The 22,235-nt window shown below is 45.3% G+C and overlaps 1 protein-coding gene across 1 annotated transcript in view; it reads left to right on the top strand.

Annotated features, from left to right (window-relative positions):
* smog (G-protein coupled receptor 158 smog) overlaps positions 1-22,235 on the top strand; it is a 226,614-nt gene that overhangs the window by 133,361 nt on the left and 71,018 nt on the right. The window contains exon 3 of the mRNA XM_065441820.2: positions 11,718-11,826. Within this exon, the coding sequence (XP_065297892.2) occupies positions 11,718-11,826 (109 nt within the window). The remainder of the gene's footprint in view (positions 1-11,717; positions 11,827-22,235) is intronic.

Genomic DNA, 22,235 nt, shown 5'->3' with positions numbered 1-22,235 from the left:
AAATACGAAGCATAAGAGAAGTATGCGACCGGATTGCACGCAGTCACGGCAAATAAGACAAGAAACTTGTTCGGCAGCCACGAAAGCTGGCCTTGGCTGTGTTCTTTTGAAAACATATATACATTTGACAGGAAAGGGAAAGCGAGGAGCAGGCCGGCAACTGCCACCGGAAGGGGCACAACGCCTGCCTATTCTTGAGAAAGGGGAGACAGCAACACAGAAATGGAAGATAGGAAGGAGCAGAGGAAAGAGGAAAGAAAGAGCAACAGGACAAATCTAAAACAATAAAGTAAAACTCACAGTACAGATCACACACAGTAGGGCCGGTCATGCCTGTCATGCTGTGTGCATGACAGGCAAATACGCACACTTGTTGTCTTTGTTATAGTTCCACTTCTTCAGAGCCTTGTCGTAATCGCGGTAATCAACCGTAGTTCACCCGCACAGATTAAGAGCTACGTGCATTCAGGGTGATGCAATCCATGAGCTGGAGCTAAAATTCCCTACGTGACTTGCGGCAATATCCAACTCTCCTTCTCTAGGAACTCTGAAATATCAGAGCGAGCACTCGGATCACGCACAAACTTCGCAGATAAACAAGCACATCAAAGAGAATCGAAATACTCCGCGCCAAATCATAGTCGAAGTTATCATACGCAGCTGGCGTCTAACGACTGTTGTGTTTATGTTCCCCTGGCTACCATTATGTCGTCAGAATATCGCTACTTCTGTATCCGCTTGCATGAGCTGCTTACCGAATAAGCTTGCCCACTAAAGCGAAAGCTCACAGTAGCAGCACAATCAGCAGCGACACGATAGAGCGTCTTTGCGCAAGCCAGCTTTTACGCAAAGCGAACTGCAGCTCAGAAGGCGAAAGCAACGCGACACGCTCAAAAAATGTTTCGGCTGAATACGCATGCATCGACGGCGGAACAAGAGGGAGCATTCGGTTGCGGCTCGAATAAACGATTATAACCGATCAATAAAATATAGTTTTTCCACGCCATAACAAAACAAAGGAATTAATAATAAAAGAAGAAAAAGGCAGGCCGCAGATCGATAACTGGGTTTCACTGATGTTTAGTAATAGTAATAGTTGCGAATAGTGCCCTCAAAGCAAACGCGTGCTTTGTGGGCACTAACCGCAACCTGTTTTTGTTGTGGGGTAATAAGGCAAGGCATACAGCTCTGCAAAGAAAACACCAGGGAAAGATTTTCGTGTGTACAACCGCACGGAGGCGGTTCTCAGTTTTTCGACGGCAGAACATATCCCCCAGACATCGGCGCAGCAGTTGCGTCGATCGCTATTGCACGTGTACATGAGAAACATTGGAGTATAAGGAAGGTTGGGCCCCTGATAGAAGCGATGTTAATGTACATGTTAAAAGTACAGCGTCATTCCCACTTTTCCAAACCGCTCTGACGGTGATTCGACGCCCCGAAATGGCTGTCTGCGACGTAAGGCGCAAAGTCGACTTCAGCTAAGCAATGCGCTGCGAAGCAAAGACTGCGATGTCTATACATCGCTGCCCGTCATGAGGGGCAATACATCTGGCCTACAGCAGGCACACGGACACGAAAGCCACGTTGCATTTATCCTCCGCATCTTGAACCTTACATATTGCAGCATTATTCTATTTTTACTACGCAGTGCGCTGCTCCAGCAAGCTATAAAGTATTATTGACACACGTACGTACAGTAACCCCACCTTCTCATGATAACGCCCTAGCTGGTAATACAACATTACCGAAACACTTCTGCTTTAACAATACGAAACAACTGCCGTTAAAATGCATTAAGATGACATCTGTACATTATTAAATTAACTGCCTGCCTCACTTCCATACTTCAGCTGTAAATAGCAGCCAAGTACTCATCGTGCATGTCTTCTGAAGATAGACCGTACTATATTGCGGCAGAGTGCACGCTACACACGCTGTTCGAAGCCTACGATGCCGACGTCACAGATAAACGCCGCCAGCGCCCTGCGAAGCCCTGCGTTCGTGTGCTCTAGGCTGGTGTTACTCGAGACATGTTAGACATTTAATAGCCTAAACCCACGGACCCGTCTGCGGTGCACATCTGACGTAACACAGCAAACGCTCCAGCTTGCACTGCTGTCGGTTTCTGACCCCCTTGCGCGTATCGCGTTGAACGCGAAGGGGAAGCTGTGTGAGACGCGTAAGTGTATGCACCACTACTACGAGAGGCAAGTTGAGGGGGAACCCGGCACCACGCGTGGACCACGCGTTTCGCTAATAGACGCGTCTGAATTATGGATGCGATTCCTCGTGCAAAGCGAGCGTGGGCCACTCTCGTTCGAGCACCGCAAATTCGCCGAAGTTACCGTTCGAGAAGCGCGGCAAGTGGGGTGCAGCAAGTAGGGAGCAGAAAGCGCGAAGGGAGGTAGTGGGCCGTGGTATTGGGCTGTGGATAGAGAGTGAGAGAGGTGGCCTGTAAAGGAAGAGTAGCAGAAGAAAAAACGAGGAAAGAGCTTTGCCGGGCCGCGCAGCGTTTTCCGGGCGCGTGTTGGTGCCGCCCCGGCTGCGCATAATGAAATGGCCTAACGATCGCTCCTTCCGTGCTCGGCTGCCCCGATGAGGCCCAGCGGACGGCAGTGCCGCCTCGCTGCCACCAGCATTTCCCCTGGCCGTCTTCCTTCCCTGGCCACCGCTACAATCAGTCCCCCACACTCCCCCGAAAGAAAGGGTTCCCGCAGCAGGCTTCGACTTCGAGGGGCGTCCGTATTATGCAGTCAACGCTCACTATTTCCCAGGCGACCCATCGAGCACTCTTACGGGTCTTCCAACTTCGTGCAAGTTTCAGTTTCCCGCTCGCACGCGCATCCAGGTCTGCTGGAGGAAAGGTGCGCCAAGTCACCTGCTTAAGTTGATTGTCTCGAAAGCGCTGCGTCTTCGTTGTTGGGTCCGATGGCAGGAATGATGAAATTCTGGTCGTGAGATGCAAAGGTGGAATCATTCGGTGAAAAAACACGAAGCAAATAAAGAGCGTCTTATTCATTACGATACGCCATACTACAAGACGAGTGGCCCCGCTTAATTTGCTACACACGCAGCAGTGGCTCGGTGGCTATAATGGTGCTGAGAAAGAGGCCCGGGGTTCGATTCGCGGATACATTTCGATGAAGGCACAACGCGATAACGCTCGTGTGCGTAGATTTATGTACGGGTTAAACAAGTTAAGCTGGTGAAAATTACCCTAGAGCCCCCAGTACGATGTATTTCTTAGCGTTGCGACGTGAAAGCCAGTTATTGAAGATCAGGTGGTAGCTCTGGGCGAAGCGACTCATAGAGTATGCCGCAGTGGTTCAAGCGTTGAGAAAGTAGCGATTCATTTGGAAGGGACGTGCAAGAAATATGTTCTTAATACATTTAGGCAGCTCCATCCAACACGTCCTACATTCGTTGCAGTGTAAACTCAATCTCTATTTGACGCTTACGATCACATATGTGAGCAAGAACCTCTATTCTTTCGCTACTAGCATCGTGGTTCGTGAAATCAAGCAGAGCAAAGGAGGGTTGCGCGTGAATCATAAGAAGCACCACTGAACTCTGTGGCATGAAAAAGTACGAGATTATTATTATTATTATTATTATTATTATTATTATTATTATTATTATTATTATTATTATTATTATTATTATTATTGATATTATTTATCTGGCTTCAAAGCGTACACGATAGACAAAGAAGGAAATAAGGGAATGAGGCACGTAAAACTGAAAGAAGCACAATACTGGTCTTACTCTTTAGACAAGGCGCCTGTTGAGACTATGACAAAAACTGCACTGTACTTTAAGGAAACCAAGAGGCGCGCCATCAACTGTAATTCCTACCGACTTAGACTCAAGATTGCACCGGGGACGGTAAAAAGTGTGCAACGCTGTGCCATCGGTCTAAAGGGTTCGAATGCAATACTCACATACGCCTCGCTTCACTGACCACCGTTTCACATCTCACGTCCCCGGAGACGGTGTCAGCCCAATTTTTTTTTATGCCTGCACCATTACTATCCAATCAATAAATGCAGAGCAAGAGTTAGGGAAGTTATTCCGTAGCCTCTCTTCGGTGTCGCTAGCCTAAGGTCCTAAGAACGGTCCAAATTGAATAGGGATTGCTTTCAATATGTCCATCGATGAGGGTGAAAGGGCAGACATTGAGAGCGGTTAACTTCGGGGAGGATTTTCGGGAAGAAAAGGAAAGAGTTTCGCCCGACACCCGTGAGAGCTCATTTATAAAAGTGTACCCCCCACCGGCACGAGCGAATAAAGCTGAGAGCTGCCCGATAAACGAAAGCCGTCCGAGACGAGTGCTCCGGGCACGTTTCACCGCTCGTGAGAAAGAAGCCCGGGAGTGATCCGGCTTCAAGAAGAGCGCATCGCCCCCGGACAGGCGGGAGCGAGACGCAGCGATTACCGGCGCTGCCGTCGAGGTAATTTCCTAAGCGAAAAGCCAGTTCTGACTGCGCGTCGTTCTCGCGCGGTACGAGGGTCGTTTGTGGAGAACGCTGCTCCTCCGTGTCAGTGGAAATCAAAGTGCGTTCACTTATTTAAATTATGTCGCTCTTCCAGTTTTCCTTGCCCTTTGCTCGGTTTTTATATTTACTTACAGTTAAAGATAACTGTATCGTGCTACTAAATTCCAGTGTTTTGCATTGCATAACCATTGCGTTGTTCGGCATGGGATAAAATAAAGCTTTGACGCAAGTTGGGCTTACAATATCTTTGCAGACTATAATTGCCTTCAGTGTTTTTCGCTTTTCTTTTTACCTTGTGTATTGTTGTCAACTGTTAGATGCTACCTTTGACATTGTTGCATATCCCCCCCTATGTAATACCCTCCAACAGAGAGCCTTTAAGGTATAGTGAAATAAAAATAAATAAATAAATAAGTCTACAACTGGAAGTAGGCCACCGCAATAGGTGCTAAAGTTTTATTTGGTGCTTGAATGTAAAGAGTTTTTTATTTATCGTTTTTTTTTTCGATGTGGCAAACAAACAAATACATCTCGCACTGTCCTTGCCGTAACATTTGCCAAAATGATGATACAGTCATTCCACCATCTTGCCTTTATGGACCTGAAAGTAGTCCCAAACAGGCGACCAAAAGCAGTGGGCAATACTTCTAGGAACATAGCAGACAGAGCTAAGCTATTACTTTTGCCCTAATAATGCTTGTGTGTTAATTCATCGGAGTGCTCCACTGGCATTTTAGCACATACCGCGTTGCTCCTTCAAGTTCGTATCTCGTGTATGGCCGCAAGAGTGACAACACTGTAGTGCACCAACCAACCACCAGAAAAGAAAACAGAAAAAAAAACGTAGAAAGAAAACGAAAAAATATGACGTAGAATTGAAAGGCTATATAGGCGCCGGCGCATCCAAAGCAGCCTCTAAACTGGCACTACGTCAAATCCAGGCTTGTGCGAATCGTTTTATAGGTCACATTTTTATGAGCGCCTGTCCTCGTCTAACACCGCGAAATTCTGCTAACAAGAATCACTCATGAGCTCACAAAAGGGTCCATATACTGTGTCATCCGTTAGTACCAAGAAAGGCAAGCTATTTCCGTTGGGCGGAGTTATTTCGAACCTTGCCTGAGACGTGTTTTGCGACAAAGCAAGAATAATCCATATAATAATATTGGGCGAGTCTACCTTACGGCTCGCTCATTTTAGCAAATGACATAAATCTTCCAATAACGTGTGAGGTTTGGTCATGTGAACTTTGATAAAATTCTAAAAAACTTCAATGGATATTTAAAGAAGAAATATACCAACGTCAACGTCATTATAACGGCAAAAGAAGGATGCATGAGGCAGCCCATGCGGTGTATTCCTAGAAGCTAATTTCATGGTTGAGAAAAAGAATTCTGTTCCGAATTGACAGAAAAGCAGTTCACATAATTGGACAGTTCAGTTGAGCAGATTAATTGAAAACGCACATGCCCTGAAAGCGTGGACTTGATTCCGCTCGGTGTAATTACAACTCCAGGAGTGGTACTTTCAGCTGATTGTCAACATTATAGCTTTCGCTTGTTTCCGGTATCAAAGCAGCGCCAACTTCGCATCCGTATGTTTTCATCAGAAGCACATTGTTTCCCTTGTGAAGAACGTCAGTGCTATGAAAAAAGAAATAAGGGGGGGACCGTTCCTATTACTATGAAGGCACGAGCGCTAACTTACTAACGGAACAGCTCAGAAGCGTATCGGCAAAGTAGTTAGCTTCAGTTACCGTAGGGTGGCGTGTTCAGCCCAACACTTTTCAATTTTGTGCTCATTGGCTTCGCAGAACGCCTGCCAAATACGGTGAAGTTCTCAATCTATGCCGATGACATCTGCGTCGAGGCTTCTGGCGTGACGCACCCTCAGGTGCGTGCAAGGCTCCAAAAACCAGCGACGTAGATAAAGACGTACCTCAGCGAATTAGGCCGCAAGATTTCCAGCAAGGAAGATTTCCGAAAGATTTCCGCAAGATTTCCAGTGTCCAGGAAGTGTTGTGATGGCAGTCTGCACGCCTTGTCCCGTTGGGAAATAGTAATCACCGGAAGAGAGGCTCACCCACATAGCATGATATGCAGGACACCAGGACCTAGTTGCTCCCTCCATGTTTTTTTGGCCGAGAAAAATACCAGAGCGCCAAAAATAAGCTCCCATCTTGACGCAAAAGATTTCTCCTTAAAAAATAAGAAAAAGATATGCTTCAAACCATTTTGTCCGCTTAAAAAATATGAAACATGTGCCTTCCGAACCTCTATGTTTAATCTGAACGGATCTCAGAGTATCAGCAAAAGGTCTTGCAGATATAGCTTGCTGATACGTTTTTTTTGTTCTTTTTTTAGGAAACCTAAATAATTCCTGGTGTGTTGAGGAACAATCCCCCCAGAGTTGGAAGTCGATGTGGTTTTCATTTTAGCTTGTGTGTTCTAAAATTGATTCATCACGAGAATCTGCTGGTATTGGAAAAACGGCATTGCTCCTTTCAACAAACAAAATTTGATACGAAATCTAGAGGGTACTAATATCTTAGGAGTCTTTTCTTCTGAATTCCCACACCATTTTTGTTAGCCATGTATTAAAATATGGCGTGGAAAACCTTGAGAGTGCTAGTATTCCCAACGAAAGCCTCCAAGCGCACTCCAGACAACGACAGTTTTCTAGCCTGTGACAGCTTTTTATGCGCTTTCATATTGGTTTCCTTCCTTTTTCTAAACCTAGTAGATTGGCAGTACTGTACAGTCGGCGATCGATTGCTAGAGCAACAAAATGAAGGAATCTCTAGTTCGACATACAACGGCAATGACCACTCCAAGCAACTAGCACCAAAAGACGCGATGCCTTTCAGCATGCCAATAGTAACTTGTGGCGCTATAATGTTGAACTAAATCAAAATAAGTTTTCTGCCGTTTTTTCCACAGTGAGCCTCTGACCTTAAATATAATGAGCCTAAAGGGGAAGTAAATAAAAAAAAGGAGACAGAAAAGGAAACGAACTGGAACTTATCATAATATACAGCCATCTGAAGCCATATTCGCAGAAACAAAACCTAAATGTAGAAATTCGACGTCCGTAGGACATCTATGCGAACAGTTACAAAGTGTCATCTAGGCTATGGTTGAATATTCAAAGTGCACATCGTCGTTTTGCTTATGTGATTGTTCTTTCGACTGTCTCAACCGACTCCCGACAAAGCATTAAACAAGCACCAAGCAAACTAATGGAGACTTCTACAAAAAAGCACCGTTCCTACACCACTACTCATGTACCGAATACAGCCAGAAGCATACTCATAACACTGTAAGACATGCCATGCACCACGTGCAGACCTCCGTCACATTATATGGGCATGCTCATCAGTTCCAAGCAATATCAGACACAGCATAAACCATAATTCTAAAAAAAAATACCTATACTGCTCAGCGAATGGCCAGAAGACCGGCTGGCGGAGGACGCCGCTACGGTTCAAGGCCTGGCCTGCGTCAGACGGAAAGCGAAGCTTTACTGGTTTAGCCTCCCGGCCCCTCCGTTGCCCTTTCATACCCAACAGGGATTTTTCAATAACGATGTTTTATCTCTCTCAAACCCACCGCCAGCTCTGCGTCTGCTAAATTTCTTTTTTGTCTGCCCCTGTAAAGCGTGCTTTTTCTGTTAAACAGCAATGCCTTTTGAAGAAGCTTCGTTTTTAATGCAGGCAGAATGGTGGAAAGTGCGCGAACTTTATTTGTACATCAATGAGCAAGAACGTACTTAATAAAAAAAACGAATGACGCGAGAATAATTCAGAAATATAAAAACACACATCTGCTAACAGTAGCTAAGGGCGCCACGTGCGGTCATCACACTTCGCTGACTGATTAGTACCATGGAGAAAGAGATGGAGTGCGTCCGGGCGTGCGTGCGTGCGTGCGTGCGTGCGTGCGTGCGTGCGTGCGTGCGTGCGTGCGTGCGTGCGTGCGTGCGTGCGTGCGTGCGTGCGTGCGTGCGTGCGTGCGTGCGTGCGTGCGTGCTGCTAATGCCGTGAGTTAAAATACTCTTTTTTTAAGCGGGTGGATTTTCGGAAGAGGCGGACACTAGCTGCAAGTAAAATCGCATTGTTAAGATGATTAGTTTACAAAATCTCAGTAATTCATTTTCTGAACCAATCCACTCGGGATATATGTTGGGACAAAAATGAAGCAAGTTAACGAGGACATCCTGTCCATTTAATGTAAATGTCGAGGTCACCACCAGTTTCATGTGGCCATAGCACTGAAATTTGCTATGAAATAAACTGGCGTTCCAGTTATTAGTTTTCTAACAGCATTTTTCGCGCTGTTAGAAAACCCCATCACTGGCACGAAAACCGACTCGTGCACCGGTACAATACTTGAAGCGCACCGGCTTAAGAGACCGCTTATAGTACCCCTGTGTATAGTGTCCCTCCCACACGCACTCATTGCTTACTCTCCCCCTTTTTTCCTTTCTATTCCCCTTTCCCCCTCCCCCAGTGCAGGGTAGCTAACCAGGTGCTCGTCCGGTTGACCTCCCTGCCTTTCCTGTCCTTGCTCTCTCTCTTCTCTTTTCGCGCAGTGTGCGAAGCAAAAAAAAAATGCCAGTGCATTTTTCGGCAACCTTTAAATGTGGTTCTCTCAAAGATGACTGCGTGAGGCGCATGGTGAATCTCAAAGCACATCGATACCATTGTCGAGAATGGATGCAGCGCGGCACCTCAGCGGTCTTGCCCACATTATAACTCTAACAAAATGAAATACGCCTGAGTTGTCCCAACCATAGCCTATATGCCATGGACCCACATATGATATTACAACTTTTACGCGGTTTTAACCGACGGGAACAAGCGTTACCATGCCGCCTGCGAGTAGTAGTTTCTTTCCCAAGCGCCTACTCATACTTAATTAAAATGGCGGACAGCGCCAATTGCAGCACATGTGGTGCTGAAGAAACGCCGAAACATCTACTGAGTGACTGCCTCACCCACGAAGATGAGAGTAGTGACGTTCGGTCAGCTTCGGGAAACTTAGACGACAGGCCTTACGCAGAGGAGAAGGTCGTAGGCTCGTGGCCTCATGCGTCTGCTATGTTCAAGAGCACAAAGGGGCTGCTGCGTTTCTTGAAATGCACCAGCCTGTATGACCGCCTGCGACTGACTCAGCGATGAACGCTTGTGTGTTCAACAGTGCAAAGTGCGAACTTCTGTCTTCCTTCTCTTTCAATCCCCTTTACTCCTCTACAGTGCAGAAAAGCCTACAGGACTCGGTCCAGTTAACCACCCTCACGTTTCCAGTCTGGTGATTTCCACTAAACGGATATAATGAAATGGATTTCTGCGATTGCATGTGGCCACAAACAAGCGCGAACCGACATTTTCTTTTCTTTTTCTACTTATTAATGATGTTTGTTGCGCGTTCGTACCGTTTGAAAGAATGATTACTTTGGTGATTCCCTCGTTCTTTAGAGACCCACCTATACTACAGGCGCTTGAGACATGAAGCTCACTCAAGGACCCGCTAATCGACAAACACATATAAAGGTCATACTGAGTCACTATCGCATCTCTCTCTCTCTCTCTCTCTCTCTCTCTCTCTCTCTCTCTCTCTCTCTCTCTCTCTGCATTTCTTTGCCACTCACTTACTTATTCGCGCATTATTGCGCCCATTTACCCGCGCACCCGGGAACGTATTCACAGAAAAAACTCTTGCGTTAGAATTGTTCGTTAAAGCAAATGCCCATCAAGCCAGATGCTGGACACATTATTAGCGTAAGAGGCCGTCCAATGGCAAAGAGCACTTACGGACAAAAACCGTTCAGAATTCGGAACCTTATCGCTTTCGGCTGGCTACACTTGCAAGCTCACCGACTTATTTGCCCGCACACTGACTTAAATGAATGAATTTTGTTAAAAGAGCTTCCTTCGAATTTGTTTGCCACGCATACCGTAAACCACAAAGGCGCTTATGGGACGTAAGTGGTTTTCATTTTATTTCTTATCCACAACAATTTTTGTAAAGTTGTCTTAAGATACATGACAAAAGGCTTGAATGTCGTTTGACTTGGTCATGCGACCCTCACAGCAACATCAGTTTCTCTATGCTAATCAATTTGGTAGCAAAACATACAAGAGTGTATGTCGAATACAGTTCACAAATGTTAGAAAAGTAACGACAATTGTAGGTTTGTGAAATCCCAAATCAGTATCACAAAGCTTAGAATTCGATACACTGGCGGTTCTAATTAACATGGACAGGACAAAACGTGATCGAAGCAAAATATCTTGAGGTTCAATACAGAATACGCCTAAAATTATTAAGGTAAAAAGGACTATAAGAAAACAAGTTTCAACACTTTGTCACCTAAGTTGAAGGGTGCATATTTTCGTGCGTGAAAACCATAAGCCAGCAGACATTATTTTCCATACGTAACAGCAGTATCGCACCACCAATGTAAGTTTCAAAGCAATACACCGCAATAACCACAGTCCATGCGAATCGAGAAACAATCTATGTCTTGAGCATGCACGAATTATGGCGCTCAATCATTATCCTCCCGAATACCTCACCTTTCGAACCAGTATCTCCTAATACTTGATTTACTGGAATGTGGTGTTTCGTTAGCGAGATATAAGATGAAAACTGAAGTTAATTTTTACAGAATATTGAAATAAAGCGGTTAAAAGTAAACTTATTCTTTTTTGTACCCCTCTCCTTACTTTAATAATTTTAGCAGTATCCTATGCTGAACTTCCTTATATTTTGCTTCGACCACGTTTCGTCTTCTCCGTGTTATTTACTATCGCCAATGTATAGTATTTTAGGCTTTGTGATACTGATTTGAGGTTTCACAAACCTACAAGTGTCATCACATTTCTAACATTTGTGTACATTCAACATATGCTCTTGCATGTCTTGCTGCCAAAATGGTTAGCATGGAGAAGCTGGTCGTTTCCAACGCGAATTATTGAAATTCTATGCAATTTTGCCCTCCCTACCTACCGTGAAATCGTTGTGCCTCTTCATTTGATTAAACAAGTTTATCTTATTCATCACAATGCAGTGTGGCAAGAGACGAAGGAAAACCTCGTTAAAAGGCGCCCATAGAGGCCTTTTTGTCCTGCTATGCTTTTCCACTTAATTCTTGAAGGTTACAGATCTTTCTTACGATTCACCTTTTCTTTCTTCTTCTTTTCTCTACTCTCTGCAGGGGTGTGGCCACTGTAAATATTGCTTTGAACACGATGGATATCAATCAGTGCTCCGAGGACGACCTCTTCTTCGCCAAAAGTCATCGGTGTGATCCACAAAGTGCCGAGGTAAGTCCAGACTATATCGATAACGCTGTTTTCTAAAGGGTTAAAAATATTTTTTTTACAAAAGCAGTCGAAAAATCGAGCTTAGTTTTCAGGAGTCTTATCTTCCCCCTTCAAATTCATCTATGTTGCATGCAAAACTTCCACATGGCACGCAGTGTCTAAAATTATACCATTTTTCCTTAACGCGTATTTTGTAAACAAATTTAGCTTTCCGTTTCTGTGCACAACGCTGGTATAACTTCGTTCTTAGTCGGCAGTATGAAAAGATACTATCAGATGCGCATTGCAAAACGCGTGAGAAAAATTCTTCGCTTGCGCGTTTGCCCGTTTACTTATTTGTCCTTTCATTGTTACGGAGACGATTTCATTTTAATTATTTTATAGAGAAATTATGTAGCTTAACGTAGCCAAGCAGGATAGAACTATAATCATGTGGTGGAAGGCCCTGGAGTATTATACAGTTCATATGGCGGAAAGCTTTCACATTTCCGCGCGGGGGAGGGGCGATCAGCTTCCCGACCTCTCCCCCCCCCATATATATATATAACGAGAAGAAAGGGGGTTAACCGAGGGGCCCGATTTTTATTAGTCATATCATTAATTATCATATCATTATCATATCACTTAATGTATCAGTCGCGTACATTACCGTGCGCCTGTTCCTGACATGCGCGCTGCCATCGGCCCGTTATCACTTGGTCGGCTATAAAAGCAACACTCCCCAATAAACCGGCGTTCTTCTTGTTCTGGCTATCTTACTGCCATCACGTCCTTCGCGGCTCGGATACAGGGGCACCCTGTATATTTGACTTTTGCATGCAAGTGACGGTGTTTCCATCCATAAAACATGTTGTACCTGATTAAAAGTTTTTCTTCATAAGTTGTTAGCATTACTTACTGTAAAGAGAAGCAATACTCAGACACATATCGTTCACATTCAATTCACACGCCGTTGATAAAAGACTGTGCCGAAGGGGTCACTGAAGTCTAGATATCTTTCTTTCAGGGTCAAGAAAGTCCGCAAGCCAATTAGAAGTGAGGTGAACATACAGCGACATATTTATTCTCTAGGTATAGGGTGTCTATACGTTTAGAAATAATTATTAATTGGCTACCTTCTCCTTCAAAAATGTCATAAACTTCGTCCTATGCATATATTTAAATATATTTTGTATGGATATGATGGTTACAGTCCAAATTTGAAACAATATTGAAGTGAGAAAATACGAACGAGGCAGCCGCCGCTGGTGCTTCTAATGTGCTTGTCCTCATATAGTACTGTCAGGATTTGCAGAAATAAAGCGAAATTATGAATCAAAATCCGTTCACGTCCGCAGCAACAATGATGCGGTAAGCTATTAGCCACAATAAAATTTTAAGTGAAAAGATTGAGGGAAGTGAAAAGAAACTTCAAGTTATGCGGGTGACAACACTCTGCTTGCGCACTGCAGTAGACTACGGCATCGCCGGATGAGAGCCCCCCCCCCCCCTCCCCTTTCGGAAAGCTCCGGACGGGGTTCGGGCCCTTGAGCACTCCCATAGTCGGCGCCTATGATATAGCCGAGCATATTACTGACCATAAGCGTCACATCTTCTTTCATTCGAACATGGTTATAACGGCGCGATTTGAGAACAGGGCACAGACAGAATGCACACAGGACAGTTGCCGATTGCATTCTTTCTGTGTTTTGTCCTCCGATCGCGCCGTTATAACCGTGTTCTATCACGCCAGCAACCAACTAGCCCATCTAAGTTTGTTAATCGCAATCTTCTCTCATTCATACGTTACCACTACCAAACTGTAACCGTACTGTTGTCTTATTGCGGTGTTGTGAAGATCACATCACACAGCGTCCAACCCTAGCGCAAGCACGTCCACACAGTGAAGAGTTTGCCTTGAAAGTCGCCCCCTTTTAATACGATAAGCGTTGTTAAGATACATCGCCGACTTTGCGGTCGGCGTGTTTGTGTCTGTCTAACAAATGTTCTCGACCTTCAATTGCAATGAATCGTTTACCATTGATCCGGTACTAATCAGAATCCAACACGCCTCACACGGGTTCCTTAAGCACAGCAACCCGACGCTTTAGCGCGCATTGCGTCGAATGATTTTTTCTTTTCTTTTTCTCTTTTTTTTATTGCTGGACCTCGACATTAGAACAAACATCGCCAGAAGATTTGCTATCCACAGATGCATAAAAGATACAGAAGACATGTGAACACTAAAAAGAAAAGAAAGAAAACAGCTGCCCCTTAGACCCACAAGAAATCCAGACCCGTATTAAAAAAAAAATCTTATGCTAGAAATTTTCGCAAAAAAAATTTTTCAGCCAATTTTGATCTTAGACACACAATTAGCAAATGCGGCTGGCTAATGGGAAATACCATTTACGAACGGGAACGAATGCAGTGGATGTAGCGAATTTGGATTTGTGACTTAGGGACATACGCGAGCTGGACTGTCCAGTTGAGATCATTCACCTGCAGATGTGGTAGAAGAAAAAATAATTTGCAGTAAGTTAATCGCGGCCGTGGTTAGGCGTGCATTGTTCTCAACTCAACGTTCTTCGGCTGTTCTCAACGCACAGCCGAAGAACGCGCGAGTGAAACACCGTCTTCTAAAGCTTTGCTCATCATTAAAGCATCGCAAAACATGACACACAAATACTGGCCTTCTCCCAGCCTCCTTAAGTGTCATCTTCATAGGCCTGATCCATCCTTAAAGCTGCAAGTGCCATCAAAAGTTTCCCGCTCTGAGGCGACAGTATTGTGCGGCCTCTGGCTCGGGGTGGCATTTACGAAGGCCTACTCGTTCCGCATTAGAATAGGGGATAGCCCCATGTGCGACCATTGTAAAGCTATAGAAGTGATTGATCACATCCAATGTCTCTATCCCCAGTACGACGTCGAGCGTGAAGCTCTCCGGACAACATTGAACCAGCTGGACAGCATTGAACCAGCTGGACTCTAGATCATTTTCAGAAATGAAGGTCCTCGGACAATGACCGCCCGCGTCGATGGCACGAAAAGCCAGGAAAGCGTTGTTTAAGTACCTCAATTTGACAGGTCTTGGCAACCATGTCTAGACTGGGTGCGAACAGACAGACAGACAGACAGACAGACAGACAGACAGACAGACAGACAGACAGACAGACAGACAGACAGACAGACAGACAGACAGACAGACGGACTGACATACAAACAGACAGACAGACAGACAGACAGACAGACAGACAGACAGACAGACAGACAAACAGAAAGACAGACATACAGACGGACAGACAGACAGCCAGACAGACAGACAGACAGCCAGACAGACAGACAGAAAGACAGACAGACAAACAGAAAGACAGACAGACAAACAGAAAGACAGACAGACAGACAGACAGACAGACAGACAGACAGACAGACAGACAGACAGACAGACAGACAGACAGAAGACAGACAGACAGACAGACAGACAGACAGACAGACAGACAGACAGACAGACAGACAGACAGACAGACAGACAGACAGACAGACAGACAGACAGACAGACAGACAGACAGACAGACAGACAGACAGACAGACAGACAGACAGACAGACAGACAGACAGACAGACAGACAGACAGACAGACAGACAGACAGACAGACAGACAGACAGACAGACAGACAGACAGACAGACAGACAGACAGACAGACAGACAGACAGACAGACAGACAGACAGACAGACAGACAGACAGACAGACAGACAGACAGACAGACAGACAGACAGACAGACAGACAGACAGACAGACAGACAGACAGACAGACAGACAGACAGACAGACAGACAGACAGACAGACAGACAGACAGACAGACAGACAGACAGACAGACAGACAGACAGACAGACAGACAGACAGACAGACAGACAGACAGACAGACAGACGGACAGACAGACAGCCAGACAGACAGACAGACAGGCATACAGACAGACAAACAGAAAGACAGGCATACAGACAGACAGACAGACAGACAGACAGACAGACAGACAGACGGACCGACAGACAAACAGACAGACAGACAGACAGACAGACAGACAGACAGACAGACAGACAGACAGACAGACAGACAGAGCGACAGACAGACAGACAGACGGAGCGACAGACAGACAGACAGACGGAGCGACAGACAGACAGACAGACAGACAGACAGACAGACAGACAGACAGACAGACAGACAGACAGACACAGACAGACAGACAGACAGACAGACAGACAGACAGACAGACAGACAGACAGACAGACAGACAGACAGACAGGCTAACGGTAGGGCCATGTTAGCTAGGGACTGCTATTTTCAACGAAAAGCACAAATAAGACGACGATCAGGTCTGCAGGGCCCGGTCTCAAATTGAGGCAAGACGTTTGTTACGCTGCTTTCTCAATGATCGCAATATCAAGATGTACAAATTTGATGAATGCGTGGACCGGATTGCTTCATTCTTCTTCTTCTTCCTCCTGTTTTTTTAAGCTGCAACGCTTGCAAGCAAACTGATTTCTAAGACTCTGCGACGAACGAGCCTTTTCTAGATTCACCGAAGGTCGCGTGAGCTATCGCCCGTTCTTCCTCATCTAGTTTTCTTTTTCTTTATTTCGCCGTTTCCTTGGCCGCTGTTCTCGGGGAGAAATAATGACGTGCGCCAGAAGCGAGCTGGCATGCAACTCCTAGAGATCGGCCCCAGACACGCCACAGCCACCACATGCACATCGGGCTCTTCCCTGCCTGCTGCGCTCGGACTCCTGAAGGATTAGCTGCCGGGGCTGGGCTCCACCAGAGTCAGTCTTTCCGTGTCTGAAATATGCGCTCGTTCGTAGCGGTGGACGATCGGTGGCTTCGCTCGAGCAAACCTTGCTCGGATGCACGCCTACCCCTTCCCCACATCTTCCCTCTCCGCCAATACCTCTAATGTCTTCTTGGCACGAATCGGCCGTTGCCTCATGCGCGTGCCGCCGTCGCAGACGCTCGAAGGGACGGACATTGGGACAATGGCAGCGCTGTGTCTTCAAATGAGCGTCTGTCTGGGAAGGAATACGCATTCCGAACGCTTTTGGGGCGGCGCATTTCCTGACTCCTTTTAATTTGTGAGTACAGATGGAGTTGTAGTTTGTTCCTACGGGTTGCCTTTATCGCGCACACGGATGGCTGGCATCGATGCGCATGATTCCTTTGTTATTTAAATGAAAATATAAAGAAGAACTATGGGTTATGTATCACACTGTTCGATAAATATATCAATGGCCATACTAAATAGGCGTGTACACCCACGGGGCTGGGAAAAATATGGGAAAACATATGGCGTTATATTCAGCAGCTGAACGCGCGCGATGCTCGCATTTGATTCCTCCCGCTACAGATGCACAGAATTGTAGGAGTTAGTCCTCGAGTTATACAAAATAATGGTTACTTATGTGTTTATTTACTGACGAGGCTACCGAGCTGGCCACGCATGAGAGATTCATAGGTAATCTTTTCGCAAGCTTGACGCTGATTTGCCAGTGTAATCTTTCAATCCTAAGGAAAAGCAAGGGCGTTAGAAGTGGTGAACCGTCAGCTACGTTTGCAACCGGAAGAGAGAGAGAAGAGGAAAGGCAGGGAGGTTAACCAGACGCACGTCCGGTTTGCTACCCTGCACGAGGTAGGGATATAGGGACGAAAACAGAGAGAGAAAGAGCACAGTTTCGCGCAAATTTGAAGGTTACCACCGATTCTACACTCGGGTGCGAAGGCCTGTCAACTCCGTCCATCCGTCCGTCCGTCCGTCCGTCCGTCCGTCTGTCCTTCCGAAATATTCAGCGACTAGACGCTACACACAGGAGACGACGGGAAACGAATCCGCACCCATTAGTTTAACCAGCGATCCACCCAGTGCGACGCCGAGTGTAAATTTTATTTAAAAAACACTTAGCATGATTTGCAGCATTGTGTCAAAAAATTAATGCTGATTGATCACGCCTCTAAAATAACTACCGCAACAAGTACCACGTTTTTGTTGTAATACAACAAGTCTGGCGGCAGTGCATAGGAGCCGTAACTTTTACTAAAACCAGAAATCTTTTTGGTAATAATAATAATAATAATAATAATAATAATAATAATAATAATAATAATAATATGGATGTTCCAGATATAATATAGAAATATTTCTAACCGATTCAACTACGTAGATAATGGCACGGCCAAGTGAGTAACAACAATAGAAAGATTATCCGAAAAAGGACAGAACTCAGCACTTGCGAAAAGCCTAAACGGAAAGAACAGTATGAAGACATGAGTGCAGATGCTCAAACAAAGGCTCTACCAGCTGCGACGTTTTCAGCACGAACCTAGACGAGCAACACCTCGCCGCATGAAAGTCGCAGCACGGCGCGATAACCTATGAACAGCCTTCACTTGTAGCCGTCTATCTATGCAGCACGAGGTGCGTTCGCTTTGTGTTTGTTTTGTTTTCTTTAATATTCGCTTTCTCACGTCGTATAGGCACGTTTGAAATGATGTCATACGAGTTAACTCTCACTTCTTGACCAGAGTCTGGTTAACGCCATGTTTTGTCAGTTTGCGTTATCGCTCCGGCGTAAAAAGACTCGAGGCATCAATAATGACGGAAAGTGCAAGCGAACGAATCGCAGACACCAACGCGGGACATAAACTTTCGCGTGACGTTTACATCCAGACAAACGCCGATGCTCACCCGCCCAGCCGTGTTCAAGGTGCCACCCTGCGATGTTTTTTGGGAAGGGTTGACTGGTTATGGCCACAATAAGCACACCGCTCCGGAAGCGAAGTCTCTCGTGTCGTCGTACACAAAAGGAGTAAGGCAAACCTTAAGACTCAAAAAATGGGTCGTAAAAACGGACTCCTTGAAAGCATTTTGAAAAGCGTTTACAGAACAAAACGCGAATACGCCTCTGTACAAAACAGTCAACGCCACTGATGCTTAGGTTGCTGGGAAGAGCAGAAAGCAGAGATAACGTGTTATCCTTTTGAACAAGATGTATTTGCTAAACAGAAAGTATGATAGCGCGAGTTTTATATCAGTACAACAGAGGCTGTCAGAAGCGCGTTAGCTTAAACATAAATGCCTGTTTTTTTAAATTCCCCACATGAATCCCCGGTTGGAGCAATATCCCTCAGGTGTGATCCGCTGTGCTGTTCTTGCATGTACGTGCTTGTTAGTCAAATTCTTCCATTCGTGAATTCTGCTTCCCACACTGCCACCTTGTGTCATGCACCGGTACTGCGTTTTCATGTAGAGCAAGTGAATTATCAATTAGCACGTCACTCATTAGTAGATTAAGCTGCGCTTACGGACCCATCGAATGTAGATGGCCACTCTTGCGAATGCCGCCACGCCTGCTCTCTTCGGACATGATGACCTCAAAGGCCTGGACCTTTACTTCGCACATTCGCTAGTTCTTCGGGAGCTGTTATCGGAGACCTCTTCGAAAGTTATAAGAAGGCTGACATCAAATAAAACATATTAAAAACACGATAACCAATGCTGGTTGTTCTATTGCAGAAATGTCTTCAGAAGGTTACATGTCCAGCCTTTCCTGCTGAATTCCTTCCGTGCTGAGACATTTACGGCGAGATCATTTTAAAGTTTTATGTAATTTTTAAATATAACCTGTTGAAGATGACCTAATTCTAGTCCTTGAGCTGGATGATTCAGAGAGGCGGATATTAGTTGTATGAGAAATCGAAACACTTATCGAACTAATTAACAAAACTCCACTAATTTTACATGAATTAATTACATTATGTCACAGATTGCAAGTTACGAATTGTAGCCGGTAAATTTGCAAGGCATGTCCACTTGGAATGCATTTGCAGAAGGACGCCAGATTGGAGATATGCGCCATCAAAGTTGCCCTGAAAATGCATTGTTCTTCCCCTCACTTTTTTAACAAAACGCGCTTTTATGCGTCGAAGCATCCCTGGAACGCCTATGCATTTCATTCCGCCCTTTGGAAAATATTTCCAAACTGGGGTCATCCTGAAAATTGTTTTCAAGTAGATACCTCTTGCAAGCTCGCCGGTTAAAATTCGTAAATTGCAATATGTGCCGTAAAGTAATTATTTAGAAGATATTTTTTGGATTTTTGCTAACTAGTTGAACATGTGTTTCGGTTTCTCATGCTAGTAATATTCGCCTCTTCCAATAATCCAACTCGAGGACAAGAATAATGCTATCTGCCGAGGGCGATATTTAAAAATTGCATAAAACTTTAAAAAGACCACCCTGTATATTTAGAGTTCTGGGACCTGTTTAGTCATCGTGATGTTATCGAAACTGTCAGACGTTTACTTGAGACGCAAGCATTAGCAACTGATTAGAATGTGCTTAACGTTAGGCAGCCGCAAATCTACATACGAGCTATGTCAGGCACAGACGCATCTTTGCAAGTCATATCAGGCACCGGATCCGACTCGGTCGCATCATGGTAACTCGAGCACGGCGGTTCGATGCAATTCAAGTCCTCGCCAATGTGACGTTTCACTAACCTGACGAGTGATAGCATAGTTCCTCGTGGACAAAATTTTCGACGGCGAAGCGTAAGATGTGTGTATATGTGTACGTGCGTTCGTGCGTGCGCGTGTATGTTTGTGCGTGTGCGTGTGTCCTCACAACGTCAACAACCGCATTTTGTATCACGAACACATTCCCACGACCACGGTTAGGCATGCAGTAGAAATAGTGACCTTCAGCGGAAGTACGAGAAAGCACGCGCATAACTTATCCTTTATGACAATATCTCACGTTCTGGCTCGTGCGCCTAACTTCTGGGGGATATATTGAGCACCAACGAAAAGCACTCCCACGCGTGGATATATTTTTTTTTTCTATGCATTTCAGTCGGTCTTCTTTTTCTTTGTCGCTTCACAGCGCTCGTGCTTTCACTTCTTGTTTTGTTTGAGCTTGCAACTTTATTTTTTTTTTTTAGCATCCCTCGCAGCTTTGCAGTTCGCGAAGTCGGCGCTCGCGTTCCCGCTCCCTCAGTTCAAGTTCCTCGGGACGTATGCATGTTGATCGAGCACCGTAGGAACCGGGCTTTATCATACTACGACAGTAGGATGGAAACGAGAGAGCCAAAAGGAGGAAGCAAAAAACAGAAGCGAGCAAACCGTGAACGAACAAAATTACTTGACGGACAAAGGAGCACCGGAGTACATCTTTTCTAGCACGCACTTCCAGACCTCCAAAAAAAACTACGCTATTCATTGACACTGTCGCACTTCATCCACTTCCGACTGGTGGGTCGCCAATATATGTCGGGCATATATTTTTTTTTTCTGGAGCTCTTCGTCTTGCGTTTTTCAACGCGATGGAGTTAAGGCCCCCGTGTCGCAGAAAATCCGGCGTCGGCGTCTCGATTCGGAGCCCGGCGTCCAGTGTCGGACGTCGTCTCAACAAAGAAGCGTTTTCGAACCACCCATATTCAGGCCCTCCATGTGGCCCAAGGACGTTCCTGAACTAACTGTATCTCCCAAGCTAAAATACGCAGACAAATTGTAAAGTACGACTAACTATACTAACGACTAACCTATAGACATGATAGCGTCGGATTGTAATTTGAATATACGAGAAGACATTCTGTTACGCGAAAACGCAAACCCCTTTTCCAGCGTTTCTGCCATACGAAGACCGGCCACAGGTCCGCCATTTTCGCGCGCTGGCGCGCCAATATCTCGTAGTCCATGGAGCGGCGCACTCGTTTCTTTGAAACACTTCCAGATGCCGCTCTACTCCGTCGCATCGCGGCCCACGCAGAAGGCTGGATTTCTACCAGAAAGCCCGCCTTCACGCATAGCGTGCGCCGCGAGCGCTTCCCAATAAACATTACGGTTACATAGGCTGCAGTTGCCGGGAGCTTGAGCAGTCAGGGACCTTTGAATGCTATCATGTTCCGCTCTTAAAGGCGAAGCTTAAACGTCCTCCAAATTTTATTCTTTTTTTTTCTTCCTCAGTACTTACCTACATCCCTGTCTGCTTTCTTTCTGTCCCTTTTTGCACAGCGTGTTCGTTCTCAATTCATTCCTTCATCGATTTGCCAAACATTTTTCGTTCCCTATGTTTTCATTATTTTCTTTCGTGGTGATGCTCGATTATTCATTCTTCGGTCTTTTGATTCATTCTTTCCGACTTCTTTTTTTTTTTTACTGTCCCGGCTTGCTTGGAATATTTTATTCATATATTCTTACTCTATTTGTTCGACCATTTTGTTTCTTCTCTTTGTTAAGTTCCTGACTTCTTTGTCAATCTCGCATTTTTCTTGAATATTGTCATGCATGCATAAAATGGTCGTACCGGAGAACGGTACCAACCGCTCCTTGTCACGTGAGCAAAGTGGCAGTCATACAAGTGACTTTCTGAACACGAGAAACTT

The sequence above is a fragment of the Dermacentor albipictus genome, chromosome 4 (assembly GCF_038994185.2).
Source record: "Dermacentor albipictus isolate Rhodes 1998 colony chromosome 4, USDA_Dalb.pri_finalv2, whole genome shotgun sequence".
Classification (NCBI taxonomy): Eukaryota; Metazoa; Arthropoda; class Arachnida; order Ixodida; family Ixodidae; genus Dermacentor; species Dermacentor albipictus.
This window is presented reverse-complemented; position numbering and strand designations above follow the sequence as displayed.